Source organism: Mus musculus, chromosome 14 (genome assembly GCF_000001635.26).
Source record: "Mus musculus strain C57BL/6J chromosome 14, GRCm38.p6 C57BL/6J".
Classification (NCBI taxonomy): Eukaryota; Metazoa; Chordata; class Mammalia; order Rodentia; family Muridae; genus Mus; species Mus musculus.
The window spans coordinates 8,335,695-8,357,500 of record NC_000080.6 but is presented as its reverse complement, the minus strand read 5'-3'; the positions used below and the strand labels follow the sequence as shown (position 1 = coordinate 8,357,500).

Sequence of the window (21,806 nt, the reverse complement as noted above, 5' to 3'; positions counted from 1 at the left end):
AAGGAACCAACTCTGCTTGAGTGGCAAAATTCTGTTCTCTACTTGTTCACATCCTAGAATAGGGGAGCACCCTACCCTGATACCTCAAAAACCCCAGGCAGGGACTCTCCCTCACCCATCCCTGTGCAGACTGGCCCAAGTGTACCATGGAGTAATGGGTGACAGCCCAAAGAACACAGCCCACCACCAGCTTTCAGAAGCCCAGGCCACTACAGTGTCTGCTAGTCCTTGGGCCCAGAGGTAGGCCCTATGAAGGTCCCCAACTCTAAGGCAGAGCTTTTCTTCTGCTCCTGGGGCCACCGGCCTAGTTCACTTTCCTTTTCCGTCTGCAGTATCATGAGTCCAGTGCGAAACAACGTGGGCAGAGGCCTGAACGTTGCTCTGGTGAACGGTGAGTAACAGGAAGGGGACGTGTCACCTGCTGAGTCATCCTGTGGGACTCAGGACAGGGCGAGGCTGGACTAGGGAGCAGCAGGTCTTACAGGCCTGATAGCCTAGGCTCCTGTCCAAAGTGTTCACTGCTGTGACCCATGGCACCACCCTCAAAGCCAGTCCAGCCTAGACCAACACACATGAAGTCTCGGTGGGCAGATGGTGGCAGGGTGAGCTCACATGCTGCATACACATCACTCTTAACTTCACAAGTGTGGACACCAGCTAATGTGAACCAGGCCCTGGCAGAACACTGAGAACAGCGACAAGGACAGGCCTGGCTTCGTGATCCCTATAGGCATTTCAGTAAGGGGGCTGAGATGTGATAGGCAGGACAGGAGGTTCCAGTGTGGTGATGGCTAGCTACAGCTAAAACCCAGCAGGGAAAAAAGATCAGGAAAAAGTTCTCCTTCCAGGCAGCAGGGAAGGAAAGAGGAAAGGAAGGTCCCAGAACGAGACTTCCTGTCTGATCTCTACAAAGCCAAAGTGATTAATAAAATTAATAACAACAACAATAATAATAGTAATCAGTGACAATAAAAGTTAACATGTTGAGCATACACTGTGTAGAGACTGGAACCCAGATCAGGCCGTCCCCAGGAGACAGACTTCTTATACTACCGTGTCTCCAGCATGTGTCTAGGGTGGCGCATCAGGCTCCTCATAGATAATAATTAGCCAGAGCAGTAAAGCTAAACATGGCTGGCTCCTAACCTTGTGCTGTGCAGAGAGCTTCCTTTGAGAAACAGTTCAGACCATGCTAGTCTCCTCTACCCTGGTTAGAAAATCCCACAAATGAGCAATGCCTCACAGAGACACACAACCCCTTCCAAAGTCCCTGGGTAAAGCTCCATATGGCTCTGAGATTCTGGGAGGGCTTCGCCAAGGTAAGCCTGTTCCATTTACTGGGAGAACTGCCACTGGCCATGATGGCTTCAAGAAGCCACAGCACAGCCATACCCTCTGCAATACTGCCATCTAGTGGTGAAGGCTGACACCTGCGGCTTTCCTCCAGAATGCCAAGGGGTTTTGCCCCAATGCCACAAACGCCATTCAGACCCTGAAAATCCAAGGACCCTGAAAATCACTGAAAATTCCATATCTCCCAAAAGTTAGAAGATTTGGCTTGCAGATTTCCCACTTATGTGGGAATAGTGATAACCATGCCCTTATAATAGTTTTTGCAGATAACATATCTACTATACTTACTGTTTCAGATGCATTTCATTTCAAACCAATAACCCGTTGAATTTGTGCAAAGATTGAGGATGAAATGCTGAGTTCTGTGTGAGCAGCTGTCATGACAGATCGCAGATCTTGAGTGGTTAGATTCTGTTGTATTCTGGATGTTCAGCCAGGATGTTCTGCCTCTCAAATAAGCCTCGGCCTAGGAATCCTTAGGCCCCTATTGTGGCCCTGTGTGATGCTCACAGGACCTAGTTTCACTCAGCTCTCAATCTGATTTGAAGCTTTACACTACACATGAGCCAGACTCAGCAAAATGACAAGCGGGGTGGCTCACATTATGGGAAGTAATAACTCTCTTTTCACTAGGATCAACTGGCCAGGTGATGAAAAAGGACAGCTTTGACATGTACTCTGGAGGTAGGCACTGCTGTTGGCACTGATGTCATGGGGGCTGAGCCCCTTAATAGGGCAGGGAAGTTGTTTACACAGGATGGGAACGTTGAGGGCCATCCTACTGCTTTAAACGCCATCCTGGGGTCTGAGGCATAGATCCTTAGATCACTGTTTGAATATTATGGTTTATTTAGAAGCTGATCTCAAGATATGTCCATGGTAGTCAAAGGGGCGGGACAGGAGGAAAAAAAGATAAAGAAAGCCACTCTGTGGAATTAGAGAACTGCCACACACCATGTCAGGCACGGCCAAGGGGGTATGCTCGAAGCTCTGGTGCCTCATCACTTCCTAGCAATTCTGGCTAGCCCTCAGGGGCAGGAGGGCTCTGAGAGGCCAGGCAAACCTCCAGGCCAAGAAACACCATGGTTGACATTGGTTCCAAACATGCGCGCACCAACTGTTGTGCTGAGGTTGAGGGTATAAGGCCCTGGTACCTACTCAAGCCCTGACAAGGAGAACGATCTATAAAAGTCGAGGCTGTAGTGATCCCTAATGGACCCAAGCATAGGACGTAATCTCCAAAGGTATGGACAGGACTCCAAGAGGCGCCTCCCTCCCCATCTCTCTGCAGATATTGCTTCTCCACATAGTGTGTTTTGTTCTTTTTAGCCCTGTGCACGTGGCTGACTCTTAGGATGTGACTGCTCTCTTCCTTCTTTACCACAATAGTCAGAAAAGGCCTCCTTGGGCTGGAATCCAGGCATCTGAGTCCCATGAACAGTTTGGCTGCCAGTTTGAGGCTCTATAGAGCATCTATAGTCCTGACATTCTTAATCTTTTTTGATCGGTGGTCCTACATCTTTATTTTGCACTAAACTCCACAAATTATGTAGCCAGTTCTGCTAACAATTTGTAATCCCATTTACAGGCATGTATTGCATGCCCCAAATTATCACATGTAAACTTCACAAAGATGCCATCCACAGGGCCATTGCTCGTCTTTGTATATATGTCACAAGATCCCAGAGAGCTGTTCTGTTTTGAGACAGAGACTCGTGAATCCTAGGCTTCAAACTTCGTGCGTTACCAAGGATTACCAACAGTCTAGGCAATCTGTGGTAATTTAGAAGATGCCATGTGGTCTTGGACAGTGGAGATCTACAAATTCTGACCCTCTTGCCTCTACCTCCCAAGTGCTGGGACTACAGGCATGTGCTATCACACTAGGTCTATATGGTACCAGGGATCCAACTCAGGCCTTTGTGCATGCTAGGCAAGAATGGTCTAGATACCCAGGGGACTTTAAAATGCCAGCATCTAGTCACCACTCCAAGTCACATGAATGAAATCCCCTCTTTATGTTCTCTCACTTTCCTACCCTAGGACAACGCAATGGGAGGGAACCCCCACCACCATCATACTGCCTCCACCTGGATTCTGGGCTCCCGTCAGCTTGGCCCAGGTCCTCCCTGGGTCACTAGAGTAGTAGAAAAGAATAAGGATGACCAGCAGTCATTTCTCCTAAAGTCCAGTGCCTCTTTTCTTCCTCCCCAGACCCCCAACTCCTGCTGAACTTCCTTACGGAAATTCCAGATAGCACCCTGGTGCTGGTAGCCTCCTATGATGACCCAGGGACCAAGTAAGTGGAACACTCCACCTGCTAGGCTACATGAGGATACAAACCTAATACTTCCACACCTACATCCACTTCCCCACTTTCCTGAAAGTCCACCTTCCTCAAAATATCCTGACAAAGGAGTCAGGGAAGCATGGAAAATGTTTTGATAGTATGACTTACCCTTCACTACAATGGTGGCAGACATTCCCCATCCAGTAGCAACTAGCTGGTTACAGAAATTATAGCACAGTGACATATATCATTATATGTGCACACAAAAAGACACATTGCAAATGATGGTGTGAAAAACATTGAGGACTTGCAAGGATGCTCACTGTCTTAGTCAGTGTTCTATTGCTGTAAAGAGACACCATAACCAAAGCTACTCTTATAATAGAAAGCATTTCATTGGGGTTCAGCTTGCCTGTTTCAGTAGCTTAGTCCATTATCATCAGGGCAGAAAGCATGGCAGCAGACAGGCAGGCATGACATTGGAGAAGTAGCTGAGAGCTACATCCTAATCTATGGGTAGAAAAAGAGAAAGAACAAGATGAGCCTAGCCTGGACTTTATCCCCAGTGACACACTTCCTCCAACCAGCTCATACCTTCTAATCCTTTCAAACAGTTCCACTACCTAATGACAAAGCATTCAAGTCTATGAGCCTACGGGGACGATCCTTAGTCAAACCGCCACACTCACCCCTCTAGGCCTGAGTAAGATGTGTGTGTGTGTGTGTGTGTGTGTGTGTGTATTCCTTAGGCTGGTGAGATGGCTTAATAGATAATGAGCTTGCTGAAAAAGGGTGGAGAGTGAGTTCGAATACACAGAACCGACATCCGTGATAGGTAGACACTGTAGCCAGCCTGTAATTCTAGCCTCTGAAGGCCAAACCAATGGATGATCAGAGCAAGAAGGTTAGCCAAACTAGCCATATCAGTGAGTTCTGTATTTGACTGAGAAACCCTGACTTAAAAGAATAACTTGAAAGAATGATTGAGAAATATTCTTGACATCAGCCTTGGGCTAACACACATACACATGCATACGCATATATATATATATATATATATATATATATATATATATATATATATATATATACACACACATACACACACATTCTGTGCACACAATTACAATTGTACATGTACATGTGTGTACATACATATTTAAGAAGAAGAAGAAATTCACTTGTGCTACATACTAACTGCACACTGTATAGCCCCATTAAAATCAGATCATTTAATGAACGTTGTAGCCAACTTGGCGTGTGTAAATACACTCTCAATGTTCATACCTAACTCACCTAACAACACGTCTCTTAGAATGGATCCCATCATTAAACAACTCATGACCATGTTAAAATGTTTATGACGGTTCTGCCAGGCAAGAAGGGTAAGCTCCACCTTTCAGTTAGATCTTTACGATGCCCCATGCTTTCTAGAAAAGCATGCAGTGCCTCTAACAGAGCAGTGCTGCTCACTCTCCCAGCCACCCAAAGCTCTGTGGGAAAGTCTCAGACCCCAAGCCCAATCCCAGGGAATTTTGAAGTCAGGTGCTACAGGTGCAGTGGAGAGTGGGGCCGGTCATTGGGAACCTCACCCTGGTCCCACCTCCCACCAATGTCTGCAGCCTCACCTGAACTGTTTTCTCTCGCAGAATGAACGACAAAATCAAGACGCTTTTCTCCAACCTGGGAAGTTCCTACGCCAAGCAGCTGGGCTTCCGGGACAGCTGGGTCTTTGTAGGTGCTAAAGACCTCAAGAGTAAAAGCCCATATGAGCAGGTGGGTTCCTGGCTGCCTCCCCGTCTGAGTGAGGGGGAGGTGGACCCTGCAGGAGCTTCAGGGGATGGAAAGACAGTAACTCACGTAGGCTGTATTGTTGGTCAGAGACTCTCTACAGAACCAGCGTGCAACACTGCCCAACTGCTCAAAATTCACCTCAGTTTTGGGTGGTCCAACTGACCAAATCCCAACAGGAAGCTACCTTGCAAGAGGTGGCTCATATATGAATTTATAAGTGCCCAAAAAAGAGAGGACAAGGGGTGGGGGAGAAGGAAGATGACATTAAATTGAAGTGGAAGAAAGAAAGAAATCTAGAGGAAAAAAAAGCCATGTTGGGGTAGGGAAAGGTGGGGAGCTAAATAGCTGGCTTCTGGTCCCAGCTGTGACCTTGACAAGCCCGTGTTCCCCGGGCCTTCCGTCTCACCAGTAAAGGGAAGAGTTTTGGAGCTGTGAGGCTTTGTTTTGAGTGCCCCTGGGAGCTCCCGATGGAGATTATGGCCCTGTACCAGGAAGGGAACAACAGCAGCCCAGCACATGGAAAGAAGTACTGAACTCTGTGGCCATGGCCTAGGGGGGCCCTGAGCACGGGGGTCTAGGAAACTCCAGTGCGGAGTTTGAGAATACTCGGAGAATGGAGGGGGGATAATCAGAGCTTGAAGGCTCCAGAGACAGTTAGCCCTTTTCCCCTGTTCTGTACACTGCAGCCTGGAGCAATCGGAGAAACCTAGAACTGACCTGTCCTTCCCAGCACCACCCAGATCCCAAGATGGGAGCTAAGAGTTAATGATGCTACACCAAAGACTTTGTAGACTCAAAAGGAAAGTGCTGGGGACCCATGAGGGGCACATGCAAGACAGTGGCAGGATCCAGCCCACAATAAGCACTCATTCTGCATATGCCAAGCAAGCTGCTGGCTGGGACCCATCTATCATGCAGTCAAGCACATACAGTTATCATCTTCGCACATGTGTGAGATACCACAGGCATGGAGAGCTCAGGCCTCAGAACAACTCTGAGAGGCAGCACACTTCTCACAGGGGTTTGCCCAGCTTCACAAAGATGTCCTTGTCTCTCAGGAAGCCTCGCCAGAAGCACAAAGAGCACCAGGGAAGAGCCGGGAGGCAGAGAGGGTGCCTATGTGATGATGAGACGGCACAGCAGCCCAGATGTGTAGAGACTGAAATGCAGGCAGCGCTGAGAAGACAGTGCAGAAGCAGGGCTCAACTCTAGGAGGAGGGCCCTGCTGTGTCCTTGACTGGACAGTGCTGGCTCATATATTTGTGATTCTATGAGGACATATTCACATTAGAAATTGAGATATGTTCTTACATCTGTGCTGTGATGCAGATTTGAGAGAACAATGTAAAGGGCAAATTTGCTTTGGTTCCCGCTCTCAGAGGCTTCAGCCCAACTTGGCAGGGCAAAGCAGCCCACCTTGTGGAGGCCGGGAAGCAGAGAGCAGATGCCTGGGCTAGCGGCTCTCGCTTTTCTTTCTTTCTTTTTTTTTTTAAGATTTATTTTTTATTTTATGTATGTGAGTACACTGTAGCTGTACAGATAGTTGTGAACCTTCATGTGGTTGTTGGGAATTGAATTTTTAGGACCTCTGCTCGCTCTTGTCCAAAGATCTATTTATTATTATACATAAGTACACTGTAGCTGTCTTCAGACACACCAGAAAAGGGCATCAGATCTCATTACAGATGGTTGTGAGCCACCCTGTGGTTGCTGGGAATTGAACTCAGGAGCTCTGGAAGAGCAGTCAGTGCTCTTACCCACTGGGCCATCTCTCCAGCTCACGGCTCTCACTCCCCCACCCTCCTTATCCAGGTTCCCAGTCTATGAATGGAGTGGCTTGAATTAATAACTTCCTCCTTCACTAATCCTTTCTTGAAACACTCGCACAGATATACCCAAAGGAGTATTTTACACTCCTAGACACTTGTCAGTCCAGCTAATGGGCAATCAAAATTAGCCATCACCCAAATTTAGAAATCAGGCCTAGTTCAAGATGACCTAAGCTTGGAGAAGATAGGGAAGAATGTTCACAGCCTCTGGGTGAGAATGCAGGGCCTGGACTGGGCTCCAGCGCACAGGACAGTGGGCGGAGCTCAGGCTGCACTGGCCAAGCAGGTCCTCTTTCTTCCTCCTTGTAGGGAAGGGTCCATATCCATCAAGAGCAGATGACCATGAAGCAAGCCCCCAGTGATGTCCTATGTCCCCATACTGGAAACATGTTAGAGAAATCACATGGAGAATTTCCCACACAAAGTGACACTACCTCTCCATGCCTCAGTTTCCCCCACAGAATGGAACAGTATGCACTTCCCAGGACTGTTGTGCAGATTAAGTACATAAAGCAGCTTGGGACCGTGCTAAGCATGCAGCAAATGCGCACTGTTACGATCCCCCTTCTCCATGCTGTTTCGGTCATGATTTGGGATTCTATGGGAGGTTAGTGGGGGCTTTGGAGGAGAACGGCAGCTCCCATGCTTTCCCAGTCCTTGATGAGCCTGTGGGGTGTAGTAGGCTCTGACCCCATTGCTGAGACCCAGAGCAAGTTGTGGTCCTGCCCTGAGCTTCTGGCCCCATCTGTAAAATGGGGCTATGGCAGAGTAAGTGAGCCCTCTGAGACTCAAAGTGCAAATGCTTTCTCCATGAGTCCTAGACAGCCTTGACCACTCAGTGTCTGAAACATCTCTCTTCTCTCCCTAGTTCTTAAAGAACAACCCAGAAACAAACAAATATGACGGATGGCCGGAGTTGCTAGAGCTCGAGGGCTGTGTGCCACGGAAAGTAATGTAGGGTGGCCTAGGGAGCCAAAGAAATGCCCAACGGACTTGAGAGCAGAACCCAGGAGTGCTGGGTCTATGCTGGCAGGAGCTGACTGGGAGGAAGAAAGAAGCCATATGGTACGCTCTGATCATCCCCTGCACACAGTGACTCACTTCCCGTCTAAGGAAGCAACAGCCTCCCACTGCCCCATAGTGGCCATCTTGAGGATGGGCGGCCATGGGGCCTGTGGAACCGGCTGTTGGTAGAGAGAACAAGACCTTCCAAGACTGCCATGGTTGTCTCCAGAAGGACTGGCTGCCTACACTTACTTGAGCAGAATTAAATTCTATTTTTGCTGATTTTGAACGTTTCCCATCTCTCCCATTGCTGTGATTCTCCCTGGGAACATACTGGTCTAGTCTCAGTTAACAAGGGGCCTGGTCTGGACAGGTAGGAGACAGCTCATTTGGCAGCTGGGATGGAGCCTGAAGCCTAGTTTCCTGGAATTTTGGGCAGGCAGGAATGAACTTGGTTCCCAAGATGGACAGGAGCAGGGGAGCCTAGAAAACAGGGCACACAGACCGTCATCTTGATGTGCCCTTTTAAGGCAAGCCAGAGCTGGAGCAAAAGAGGAAGGGAAAATGTCTGCAGTACTAAACAGGTCTCTAAACATCTGCCTGGCTTTGGGGTCCCGAGAGGCAGAATCTAAAGGAAGCATGCAAGGACAGGCATTGTGTTTGGGGTAGGGGGCGGCCAATCAGGGGTGTTATTAACCCTACTGCTGGAGACTAGAGTGAGCTTCCACCGTGAACTTTGGGACTCTGTAGAGCACACCGCACAGAGATGGCATCCTTCAGACTTGGTGGGGGGGTGCTGGTGGTGTGCATCCCTGGACACTTCTTATCCACCCCATGCAGGGACAAGAGGCCACCTGTGTCTGCACAAGGGGTCAGTGGCCAAAAGATGTCAGTGCCAGCTGACAAGTAGGTGCAATGAAGGAGAATAATCAAAAGACATGCATGGTGATAAGACTATGGATTAGGATCCCTAAGAGGGTCCAGTTCTCAGGTTCTAGACCAGTGGTTCTCAACCTGTGGGACATGACCTCTTTAGGGGGTCATATATTAGATATTCTGCATATAAGATGTTTATATTTTGATTCATAACAGTAGCCAGATTATACTTAGGAAGTCTCAATGAAATAATTTTATGGTTGGGGTCACCACAACATGGAGAACTCTATTAAAGGGTCACAGCATGAGGAAGGTTGAGAAGCACTGCTCTACATCAGATCCTAGAGGTGCTCATAGAATTGTGTGCTGAAGACTTCGAGCTTTACTGGGGGAGAGCCCCAGTCTTGAGTGGTATCTAAGCCCTGCCAGGGAAGACTTTACATGGGACAAGGCCTGGTGAAGAGAAGACGTTGGGAACCCTGGACCAGGGGCCATGGTGGTGTGAGACACAAGTGCCAGTGTGAGAGCCTTGAGTGAGCTGAGCTGAGGAAGGAGATAGCTGCCCAGCCATTCCAGTAAGCGCCTCTGTTCCAGACTACCCTAGAAGGTCTTCAGACCTCAGAAAACCCCTGTGCCCACACCAGTATAGTGCATCAGAAACCCACCATGGGAGGAACATGGCAGCCAGTTTTCATGAACACATTCCTGAAAAGGCATATTTACAACGAGCAAAGATAGCCTATAAGATTTAAAAGGAGCCAATAAAGTCTCCAAAAAGCAAGTTCATGGTTAGCGTATAGGACTTGGCAGACAGCCCTTAGCAGTGGTCACTATTTTCAAGGGACCTGGGTGGCCATCTGGGTGTATGTGGAGACACTGTGCACATTACACAGGGTACCAGAGGAGGTTGAGACCATGTAACCAGCTTAGAACTGAGTAAGGAGACTCCCTGGGATGAAGGAGCTTGGCGAAGCAGCAGAGGAGGGGGGAACAGCACTACCGCATCCAGGTCCTCTCACCTATGATGGCTTCAAATGGTAGCACCCACAGGAGCCCTCTGTAGAGAGCCTAGAAGTCAGCTAGCAGCAGTGGAACGGAGAGGTGTGTGTTCGGATGGGCAGACCTGTCTGCGAGCAAAGCCTGGGAGGACTACAGGGTAAGTGGATGAGCTGAGTGCCAGTTTTCTGTGCATGGCAGAGAGCTTGGACCTGGGACAGTGGTGTCATGGATGTTTAAACTAGACATGGAATGGTTAGGTCTACCATTTTTATAAAACTCCATGTTATGTCGCGGCCAGGAGGCCGAGAAGCTGCACAAGATATGAGCTAAGTCAGGAGAGGCCATGTGTGTGGTCTAATTCAAAAGGTAAAATGGACGAGACTTGGGGTTGACTTGCTCATCGCTGTAGACAAGCCTCCAAGAGTCTCTGCGTGCTGATGCTGGGCCTCAGGATTTGAGGCTTGTATGGGCTTCCTGGCTCCCTGCCAGGGCTAGGCCTGTTGTGTACCCTGAGAGTGACCTTAGGCCAAATGTGACTTGAGCTCTCTTGAAGCTGCAATTCTGATTCTCGCCAGCAGATGGCAGCATAGGAATGAAAGGGAGGAGGACAAGGTGCCTGGCTCTTAACTCTTGGAAAGCGGTTTGAACTGGCTCTCGGGGTCTCACCAAAATGAGAAAGACTCAACACTTTATTGGCATCATGATAATAGCAGCACCTTGCCACTGGAGAACTGCAGACTCCTAGAAGCTCTGCCCAGAGCCAAACATCAGTACTACCTCACTTTATCCTCAAGGTATCATGGAATAGGGACCACAATATTCCCTTTCACACAAGAAGGTTCAGAAAGGTCAAGTGTTCTGTCCAGACCCACACAGGTGAAGTGTCTCCCAATAAGACCAGGAATCCCACTGTCTGTCACCACCTGAACACACCCTTCGGATACCTTCACTCTGAGGGAAGTGTTCTCTTCCCCTCCTCTCTTCACTGCCTCTCCTCTTCTCTGTGTGCCCCTGAATGCCTCTGATGACATTTGAAAATTACACAGAACCTTGGGGACCACACCCCAGCCCTATGCCATTGTAGCTTTGGGAAGAATAGAAACCAGTTGGTCACAGTGTCTCTTTCCGAAGCTTGCCCCCTCTGTGGTCCTGGTCATCTCCCACTGGTTACTGGAAAGGAGTAGCTATTTATTTCCATTTTGCAGATGAAAAGCAAGAGGCTAGGGGGTGTGGAGCCACCCGGTGAGAAAGTACCAAGAGGGACCCAGAATCCTGGCCCTCCATTTCCCTGAGGACAGTCCCATACCTCCAGCTCTCGTAGTGTGGTCTGGACATTGCACTGGGTCCTTCTGCCCAGAGCTGGGCTTCAAAGGCCAAAAGAAGGCTCAGTCACTAGGCCCCCATGCAGCCAGTAAACCTGACTTCAGCAGGAGACCAGAGAGATGAGGGAAATGTAATGAACGTGTGGCCCTCCTTCCCTTCTACTTTACCAAGAGCAAGGCCAGTGGATAATTAGGAGATGGAGGGCGACTTCAGGTTGACTGCTCCAGCAGATGGCCATCTGGGCCCTTTGCAACCTCTCTCCCAGCAGGAAGGAAGCTGAGCCCATGCCAGACTGTACTGGAGAAGAAAGGAGTGCGGAGCAAAGGCACACAATGTGGGCTGGAGAGAATACAGCACAAGAGCTATGGAATTCAAATTTGTCATGCAGTGATGTATGTGTGAGTATGTGTGCATGAGTGTGCATATGGGTGTGAGTGTATGTGAGTGTGTGCGTGTGTGATTGCATGGGTGTATATGTATATGTGAGTGTATGTATGTGAGAGTGTTATGAGTGTGTGTGTGCGCACGTGTGTGAGCATGTGTGTGTGTGTGTGTGTGTGTGTGTGTGTGTGATGTGCATATGCATCCCACAGATGTATGCATATTGAGGCCAGATGTTGATAAGACGATTTCCAATGTCACCGTTCACTTTGTTTTTGAGACAGCGTCTCTCTGTGTTAGGGTTAGAGGAACAGACGTGATGGAATGAATCTCTGATAGAATGATATGTACCAAAGGGGTCATTATAGTGGCTTGCAGGCTGTCATAGTGGCAATACTTGGTTGTCAACTTGATTACATCTAGAACTATCCAAAACCCCCAAATGGAGAGGCATACCTGTGAAGGAGTTTTGCTTAACCCGAAGTGAATAGATCCACTTCTAATCCAGATCTTGAGGTGGGAAGGCAGACCTTTAATCCTTTGATCTGGGTAAACTCATGTCTAATCTGGGCCAGGCCCACTGCTAGAAACCTGCACAAGGACAGATAGAAGGAACTTTTGCTCTTTGCCTGATTGCTCTCACCCTCACTAGCAAATCCATTCCTTCACTGGCAGCAGAGCCTACCTTAGGAAACTGTTGTCTCCTGAAGACCAACTAAGACATCCAGCCTCGTGGACTGAATGGATTAGCTGGACCACAGCCTGTAAGTCATTCTAACAAATCCCCTTTCTGATTATAGAGAGATATTTATTTGTTCCATAAGTTCTGTTATTCTAGAGAACCCTAATATAGCTGAGTTCTGGCTCACCCAACAATGGCTGTCTCCCAATGGAAAGACCAAAAATTTAGTAGCTGTTCAGTCCATGAGGCTGGATATCTCAGCTGGAACTTGTCATCGAGAGTGAAGGCAAGCAGGCAAAAAGCAAAAGGCTTCTTTGTTCCACGTCCTTTTTGGTAGGCTGCCATCTGAAATGGCGGGGAGGCACATTTAGGGTGGCTCTTCTGGCCTCAGATGATCCAGATTATGGGTGTCTTCCCACCTCAAATGATCCAATCAAGAAAAACCCCTCACAGGTGTGTCTAACCGCTTAGGTTTTAGTCACTTCCAGATGTAATCCAGTGGAAAACCAAGATTAGCTATCACACTGAGCCAGGAGCTTACTACTCCAGCTCCCGGGCTCTCCCTGCCTCTGCATCCCAGCACTGGTTTATAGGTAGATGTTACATGCCCAGTGTTTTACACGGGTGCAGAGGATCCAGCTTGGGTTTTCATTCTTGTATAGAAAGCACTTTCCCTACTGAACCTGCCCCAGCCCCTGTCGGGACCTCTTTCACAGAGTGAGGCAGAACCCACTCCATACTTAGACTGTTTCAGTAACTCCACCACCATTGGGCACCTGAGCTACTGCAATGGGACCAACACTGTCCTAAAGCTAGGGAGAAACTAATACACAAGACATGACAACTTCATTCCAGACTGGAGAGGTGCGCAAAGCCCACAGAAATATTTCAGTTGCTAAGTGCTATGAGGAAATATTGACCAGGGAGCCCAGGAGGTGACTTTGCATGGAAGCCCAAAGAAGGCTTCTCTCAGGAGGTGATGCCTGACAGTCGGGGGTCCAAAGGAAAGAATCAGGCAAGAACCAAAAGATAAGTGGGGGTGGGTGGGCATAGAGGCAGAGTGAGAACAGCAAACGCAAGTTCCTGTGGTATAGGACGGGCACTGTAGACCAGAGTCTTGAGGGGTTGCAGGAGGGATGAGAGTAGCAAACAAGGTTCTCGAAGCAAACATGGCGTGGTCAATCTTCCCGGTAAACTTGGAGGTGGAGGTGTTTTATATAGTTGGCCCTCTACCACCAAATGCCAAATCTTCATAAAACCTGTTCCATGTAGGCTCTGTCTCTAGGAAATGGGTGGCAGCAGGATTTCCCCTGGTCCAATCTTGGAAAGCCACTGAGTTAAGGTGTTAGACACCCGGGACTCTCCAGTGGGCACAGAATTCAGCATCGTTATTATCAGCACGATGGCAGCAATGCCCTGCTATGAAGAAGCTTTATCCAAATCGATACCTCCTTCTTCCTCAGCCTTACAGGATGGGGCCATTGTAGCCCCTCCAGCCCATCATAACGTTTATGATCTTATTTTTCTTTGGTTTAGAGAAAGAGCCGCATGTAGCCCAGGCTGGCCTTGAACTCACTATGTAACTCAGCATGACCTGATTTTTCTGCCTCTACTTCCTGAGTGCTCAGGTGGCAAGCACACAGCAGCATACCACTTTCAGTCAGTGCTGGCGACTGAACCCAGGTCTCTGTGCACCCCAAACTGAGCTTCAGTCACAGCCCAAAGGATAAGCTGATAAGTGGCATGGAAGTGGCATGATTCAGCCGACATTTTAGTAAAACGGAGGCTTCGGTTTACATGGGGTCACCCGACTACTGAACTGGTGGATGAATGGGACGAGTGTTGAGTGTCAGGAAAAGTTAAATGGTGTCCCCAAGGCTACAGAGCTGTGAAGGGAAGAGCTAGCATTTAATCCCAATGTGACTCCTGCCTTAATCTCTACCCCAGGCTGGTGTTAGAGAGGAGCCTAGTGGTTAGAAAAGGAAAGTGGCTGCTAGGGACACTTTGAGAACTTGGCCTCTGGCCTGGAATCCAGCCTCCAGACATTTTCCTGGCCTGAGCCCAGCCGGTTGCCCTCCAGCCGTCTCATGGCACCATCCTAGTGAATGATAGTCTGCTTTCAAGAGTTTCCGCTCTAGAAGAGCCCAACCCAATTGTCTTCAGAGATGTCCTATTAATAAGGCTGTCTGGCTTGACACTGGCACCCCCCCATAGGCCCACCCTGCCCCCCCCCCCCCCCGGAAGCTCAACTGCTGGCTCTCTGCTAAGCAGTGTGTGGCCAAGCCAGCCAGAGTTCAACTGCCTCTCCCCAGCCGTGTGACCACCCCATCTCTGCCCTGCTCCATCTTCCAGGTTGCCTTGGTTTTCCTTCCAGAGAGAGGCAGGAAGCTGGGAGATTAGGACCCTTGGGGACACCCCAGAGGGCCTTAAGGTGCCCAGGAATGTGCAGCTCCACAGCCTGACTGAAGTGCTTCTGGCTTTGGAGCAACACTGAAAACCACCTTTGTGCATACAAGAATGAGCTGCAAAACAGATCAGCGTGAACAGGGAGAGCCTGGACATATCCCTGAAGCCCACCCAAGCCTGGTACATACTTCACGCCATGGAAACAATCCAGGCATTGGTGGGGACCCCCGTGTGTCATACTGGAGTTCTGCATGTGGCTAGGGGATTGGATTCTCCAGAGATAGAGCCTAACCACACCCAGGAACCTCAGCCACTCACGCCCTCAAAGCCGTCTCCAACTCACAGCCAGGATTGGCTCTGGAGAGTTGGTTGGTGTTCAAGGCAAAGCCTTTATCTGATTTCTCCATTTCTGCAGTGAGAGATAACCTAGGTTCTCTGGCTGCTAAGGGCGTGTCCAGCACAGGCGGATGGAAACAAAACAAAACAAAACAAACAAACAAGCATGATGACAGTTTCAGACTGACCAACCTGCTGCAGATACAGGGATGTGGACACATCAGTTCAGTTTTCCATTCATCTCCTTGTGTGTAGGAGTTACCATCTAAGAGACCATCTGTGGGAACTGGGCTGGGTGACGTGTTTAGAATAGTCCTTTGTGTGTAGGCTACGCACCTGCTTTGCTGTGTCATTAGAACTATGTTCAATTCATTAACTACCTCAGGCTTTGCCTTGAGCCCTGACCAGCTCTCCATACCAAATCCTGGCTGTGAGCTGGAGACGGCTTTGAGAGCGTGAGTGGCTGAGGCTCCTGGGTGTGGATGTTACTCCAAGGGTGGGGGCATATTGACCCCTTCCTCCCGATGCTCACCTGGAGAAGATGATGGCCTCTGCATCCAGCATAGCCAGGCAGAACAGAAAAGCAAGGACAAGGCACAGGGTGAGCGGAGACCCTGAGAAGCTGGAGATGAAATCAGGCAGTGTTGCTTCCCTCGGGCACACTGTGAGCTTCCCTGGGACTGTGAAAGCTTTAATCTGCAAAGTCAATACCCTGGCCATAACCAGGATTAGTACAAGGCACAAATAAAGGTGCTTTTAGTTATGGAAGCAAATATTTCAGACCACTGTTTGGAACATTCCAGAAGCTTTCCAAATTGACCTGGTAGGCATACCTTGATATTACAGAGATGACTGAATGGGAGCCATATTTTAAGTGTTCACATTACCAGAATCTTTCCTCAACTTAAGCCAACAGCTAACAAAAAGATGGGACTGATTTCTGCATTGGATGGATGTACTAAAATGAAGTGTTTCTTCCTCTCGGAGCCCAAGAGGCACAGCTGATCCATGCTGAATCCATAGTTATCGCCATCCATGATGAGAGGGTCTACCTGGAACTCGGGGCCACACAGCCCACTGGTGGCTCCTACTCTCCAGCACCCACATCAGTGGTTTTTGGGTCCTTAGTAGGATTCCTCCATATCCACACCTCATCCCGCTATGCCTAGCACCTCAGATAGGAACTCTGAGAGAAGACAAGCATCCCCTGAGCTCCCCAGGACCGGGGGAGGTCACAACTCCATGAGGACCCACCATGGAAGAGCAAATGTAGGTGAGGCATGGGTCTAGAGCCCACGTGACGTGAGGAGGCAGCATGTCCCCCAAATCCTTTGACACCTGACTTTGTACTTTCCCAACTCTTGAGACAACATGCCCACTTGGCTTAGACTGGGACAGACAGCACATCATAAAATGAAAGAGAAAACCAGGAAGAAGAAGGAGGAAGAGGAAGAGGAGGAGGAAGAGGAGGTGGAAGAGGAGGAGGAAGAGGAAGAGGAAGTGGAGGAAGAGAAAGAGGAGGAAAAAGAGGAGGAGGAGGAAGAAGTGGAAAAGGAGGAGAAAGAGGAGGAAGAGGAAGAGGAGGAGGAAGAAGTGGAGGAAGAAGAAGTGGAAAAGGAGGAGAAAGGAGGAAGAGGAAGAGGAGGAGGAGAGCTACAGAACAGAAACTGCCAGCTTCAGTTTTATGCTCTCCTCCCCAGAGCATCTGGATCCACTTGGCAGATAGAGCTACCACCTTCATGCCTGCTGAGGCTCACTTGTCTGGCCTTTGATTCTGAGGCGTTTGAGACTCTGCCTGCCTGGCACAGAGCCACATGATCTACCCACAGAGCTCATCGATGAGAAGTGGCAAGATCGGGCTGCACTGAGGTCTTCCCAGGCAGGAAGCACTGTGTGGGCCAGACACACTGTATCCTCACCCTACATCTTCCCCAGCACCTGCCCGGAGTGCAGAGGAGGAAACAGACCTAGCTTCAGGAGCTGACATGCTTGGAAATCAGGGGATATAGTAGGGCCACACGAAGGCTCCAGACCTCAGTTTCCTTGCATGTAAAGTAGAAATTAAAAATACACATTTGAGTTAATCCCAGCACTCAGGAGGCAGAGGCAGGCAGATTTCTGAGTTCCAGGCCAGCCTGGTCTACAGAGCAAGTTCCAGGACAGCCAGGGCTACACAGAGAAACCCTGTCTCAAAAAAACTAACAGAGGGCTGGAGAGATGGCTCAGTGGTTAAAAGTACTGGTTGCTCTTCCAGAGGTACTGAGTTCAGTTCCCAGCAACAATATGGTGGCTCACAACCATTTATAATAGAATCTGATGCCCTCTTCTGGTGTGTCTAAAGACAGCTATAATATACTCATATAAATAAAATAAATCTTTAAAAACAAAAAGCCCAGAACCACATTTGGTGTTGTCCCTGGAGAGAATCAGTATCATGGATGTACCCCTCCATTTGGGTCTCAGGTCTCTGTCTGGGAACTGAAGAGAGCAAATGAATTCACTCCAATACCCTCCAGCCCTGGTTTAAAAAAAAAAAAAAAAAAGCAAAGCAAAGAAACTCCTACTATCCTCCAGGACTAGATGGCTACCTTTCTGGGCCTTCCCCCTGGAGGTCACAGAGAATGGTCAGGCCATTGGCCTCGTTGCTGTTCCCAAATGGACTCCATGCGGAGGGCTTCTTGTCCAAAATTTACCAAGATCCTCAGTGGAGGATCAGTCAACTGGCCACCCACCCTTGCCATGGACGCAGCAGGGCCTGTGCAGCTCTGCAGGTGACATACCCAGAGAGAAAGCTAGCTGAGTGCCAGCCAGGAAGACATCACATTTGAGAACCAGGCCCTAGGCTAGGGAGTGAGCAGGACCCTTCAGACTCTGGACTTTGCCATCTATCCCAGGATGCTCTGCCACTACATCTGCTCAGTCTCTGGATCTGGCGGCCCCTAGATGTTTTTCTCCTTGGCCTGAGCACACTAGTCAACGTTTTATTGTCTCTTCACTGCAAGCGATCTTCCCATCATGTTAACTCCCACCTTCAGAATGGCCCTAAACTCTAACTCAGAAAACATAAATGTTCCTTAGGGAAGCCTGGGGTCAGAGGCAAGTGGCTCTTGCAGTCACTAAAAGGCTCATTTGAAAGCAGACGGGAGATAAGAAAACTGAACAGTTTGCTCTCAAGGCTTCTCAGTGGGGCTTTTCTTATCTTCTGTCCCTACCTTTCTCCAACCTGGAGTCACAAGTTGAATTCCCAAGCCTGCTTCAAACGAAGTAAAGGTTGGGCACTGTGTAAGACATCCAGTTGATGGCTCACATGCTGGTTTTGGAAATCCAGCTGCTCTCTGCTGTCAGAGGCCGAGGCCCCATGCCGGCTTTGGCTGTTGGAGGAAGAAATACTGCCTCATAATTGCTCAGTGCTATCACACACAACCTTGTGATGATCTATTGAGACCAAAATTTCTCCTGGATATCCTTATGGATGCCCCCAACCCCAGTAAAACTCTCTCTCACACACGCACATGCACACGTGCACACACGCACGCACACGCACACACACACACACACACACACACACACACACACACACACAAAACAACCACAGGTTGTGAGGGAGGAGAAAGTTGCTCCCGTAGCTGATGCTTCCACCAGGAAGGCTTCCCTAGGAGGCTCTAGAATGTCTGCGCAGGGCATAGCAAAAGCAGACATTTGTCTCAGAGAAGCACATGTAGAACCAGTCCTAGTGTGAGGGCAGCCTGGAACTCTCATGACCTCTCCACTAGGCCAAGGCCAATCACAGGACATTCCCAAAGCACTCTAGGATCCACAGGGCTGATGGCAGTTGTGACTTCACCTATGAATTTATCATAGAAGAAAGAGACTGTGTTTGAGTTATAGTGTACCATTGTGTCCCCAGCTCCTAGCACATAGAAAAAGCCAATAAATTGAGCAAGAGAAGAGAGGAAGAGGAGAGAGATCATTTCCTATCAAGGAACTCAAGGGTAGATTGAGAGTCAAGTTCTCCAGGGAGCCAGGCTGAAATTTGCAAGTTCCCTATTGTATCCGCTACTGTGAGGAAACACTGGACAAAAGCAACTTCAGGAAGAAAGGGTTTATCATGGTACATAAATGACCCCTCATGGTGAGGAAGTCATAGCAGCAGGTACACGAGGCAGCTGGTTTCATTGCACCTACAGTCAGGAAACACAGAGAGAGAGAGAGAGAGACAGAGAGAGACAGAGACAGAGACGAACACCTCTACTCAACCCGATTTCTCCTTTTGTCTTATTCCTGGAGCCCCATCCCAGGGCATGGTGCCAACTTCACTTTAGGTCAGGCTTTTAAACTGAGTTAACCCAACATAGAATCTCCATCACGGACATGCCCAGAGGTTTATCTCTTGGATGATCCTAAATGCTGTCAAGTTGAGAAATTGTACCCTACTGGACACAGAGTATCAGGTACTGGAGATATGCCACTGGGAATAACTGGGTATAGAGCCAGATAGGAGATGTATAGACTCCACAGAGGTCCTGATAAGTGCTGGGGACCCTGAGGAGAGCAACGTGAAGGATTAAGCACTGTAGGGCCCCAGGAGGAGGCCCTGGTACTCTGGTTCATCTGGATAAAGACTGACCAGGTAGGGCAAGGAATCAGACTTCAAGAGAATCTAGCCAGGCCTGTAGTGTGAGATCCTGCACCCTGTACCAGCAGCCAAACAAACAAGGTTGGGACAAATGCCCTTGTTGGAGGAAGTGTGTCACTGGGGGATGGGCTTTGAGGTTTCAAATGCTCAAGCCAGGCCCAGTGTCTCTCTTCCTGCTGCCTGCTGATCCTGATGTAGAACTCTCAGCATCTTCTCCAGCACTGTGTCTGTCTGCATACTGCAATGCTTCCCACCATGAGGAAAACAGACTAAGCCTCTGAACCGTAAGCCAGCCCCAATTAAATGTTTTCCTTTATAAGAGTTGACATGGTCATGGTGTCTCTTCACAGCAACAGAACCCTGTCTAACTCAGGAGTAAAGTGAGGCTAGGGAGAAGATAAGAAGATAAAAGGATAGAAACAAACCTTTCTTTAAGAGCTAACCCTGCCCAAGGTACACAGTCAGGACCTGTGGAGTACAGGCACCAAAGTCAAGGTCTCCCAGAAACGTGTACAGCCCAGCCAGCCCGTGCCTACACTCTGGCCCTGGGGTTCACTCTTCTCCATAGTTTGGTTATTTCGAGAAGACAAATTAAAATGCCTTCTCAGAGTTAGAGAGAACAGTTAGCTGGTGAAGTAAAGGCCTGAGCTTTTGCCCCAGAATCCACATAAAAAAGTTAGACCCCTAGCGTGGTGTGCTTGTAATCCAACATAGGGGACAGATTAGTCTCTGGGGCTTGCTGGACAGCCAGCCTAGTCAGCAAGAAACCTTATCTCAAAAAAAGAAAGAAAAAGATGAGAGGGAGGGGGAGGGGGAGGGGAGGGGAGGGGAGGAGAGGAGAAGGGGGAGAGGGAGAGGGAGGGGGAGATGGAGGGGGAGAGGGAGAGAGGGAGAGGGCGGGAGAGAGGAAAAAATAAAAATGAAGGATCCAAAGAACAGCACCTGAGATAGGTCTCTGGCCTCCACACACACCACACCTCTTGCACATGTGTACACACACATACACACATACATGATGCAAACACATGCACACCACACACATGTACCTGCTGTACACACACTGCATACACACAGCACACACACAGGGTTTGGGGAGATATGCAAAACTGCCTCCTAACTATTGGACTGCCACAAAATCGCTCCACATGACAAAGGACCTAAGCCCACATTTCGTCAAAGCCTTAGTGTGGGCTCTAAGGGGTCAAATTTGCTGTTCGGGATCACACTACCAGTTCAAGACTGAAGCCTGGCTACAGGGGACCCCAACCGCACATTTTCAGTTTCCCAAGCATCAGGATTGAAGCTGTGCTAGGGTCAAAATAAATCTTCACTGCCAGGGAGGTAACAACACTCCCCTCCCCGCGGGCGCCTCAGCAGACAGGGTCCTAAAGTTCAGAAGCATCATATTTCTTTCTGGGAGGTGGAACCGGAGCGGCCAAGTCAAAGGGAAGCTGTCTTGCAGGCTGCGACCCAAATCACAGCTCCCTGGCTGGGCCAGCGCCAGCTCTCGGATAACAGGGAGTCTACCACAGTGCCTGAAAAGGGGCTTTGTTCAGGGAGAAACCAGATCACGGAGCTTGGGGCCTGGGGAAGAACAAGGCCTGGGACTTTCTTTTGCCATCTAAGTAGACTGAAGACAGAGGCAGCCTGGGAAGCCGGATAAGTCTCGCTCTATCACAGTGATATCTTCCTAAGGAACCTTGGAATTGGGCCTGAGGTGTCCCCAGGGAATGGCACACCTGAACCCTTCAAGGACTGGGCCAGACCGGTTGCTGTGAGTGGTGTCCATCATTCTGAGGGACAAGAAATGGTTTTCTCTGTCTGCCTAGCCTCTTGGAAATACCTTGGGTCATTTTGAGGTGTGTGACGTGACAAATGTTTATGGAGGGTCCCCCC

At 49.1% G+C, this 21,806-nt stretch overlaps 1 protein-coding gene across 10 annotated transcripts in view; it reads left to right on the top strand.

Moving 5' to 3' along the window:
• Oit1 (oncoprotein induced transcript 1) overlaps positions 1-8,564 on the top strand; it is a 29,827-nt gene extending 21,263 nt beyond the window's left edge. For 8 of the 10 annotated variants that reach the window (XM_011244736.1, XM_006517950.4, XM_006517954.3 and 5 more), the window contains 5 exons: positions 333-391; positions 1,987-2,037; positions 3,568-3,652; positions 5,293-5,419; positions 8,135-8,564. In XM_011244736.1, coding sequence (XP_011243038.1) covers positions 333-391; positions 1,987-2,037; positions 3,568-3,652; positions 5,293-5,419; positions 8,135-8,224 — 412 coding nt within the window. In that variant the 3' untranslated portion in view covers positions 8,225-8,564. Of the gene's footprint in view, positions 1-332; positions 392-1,986; positions 2,038-3,567; positions 3,653-5,292; positions 5,420-6,123; positions 6,386-8,134 lie in introns of those variants that run through there. The other 2 variants (NM_146050.2, XM_006517949.4) reach the window with 2 other exon arrangements.
• The last annotated feature ends 13,242 nt before the right edge of the window (positions 8,565-21,806 follow it).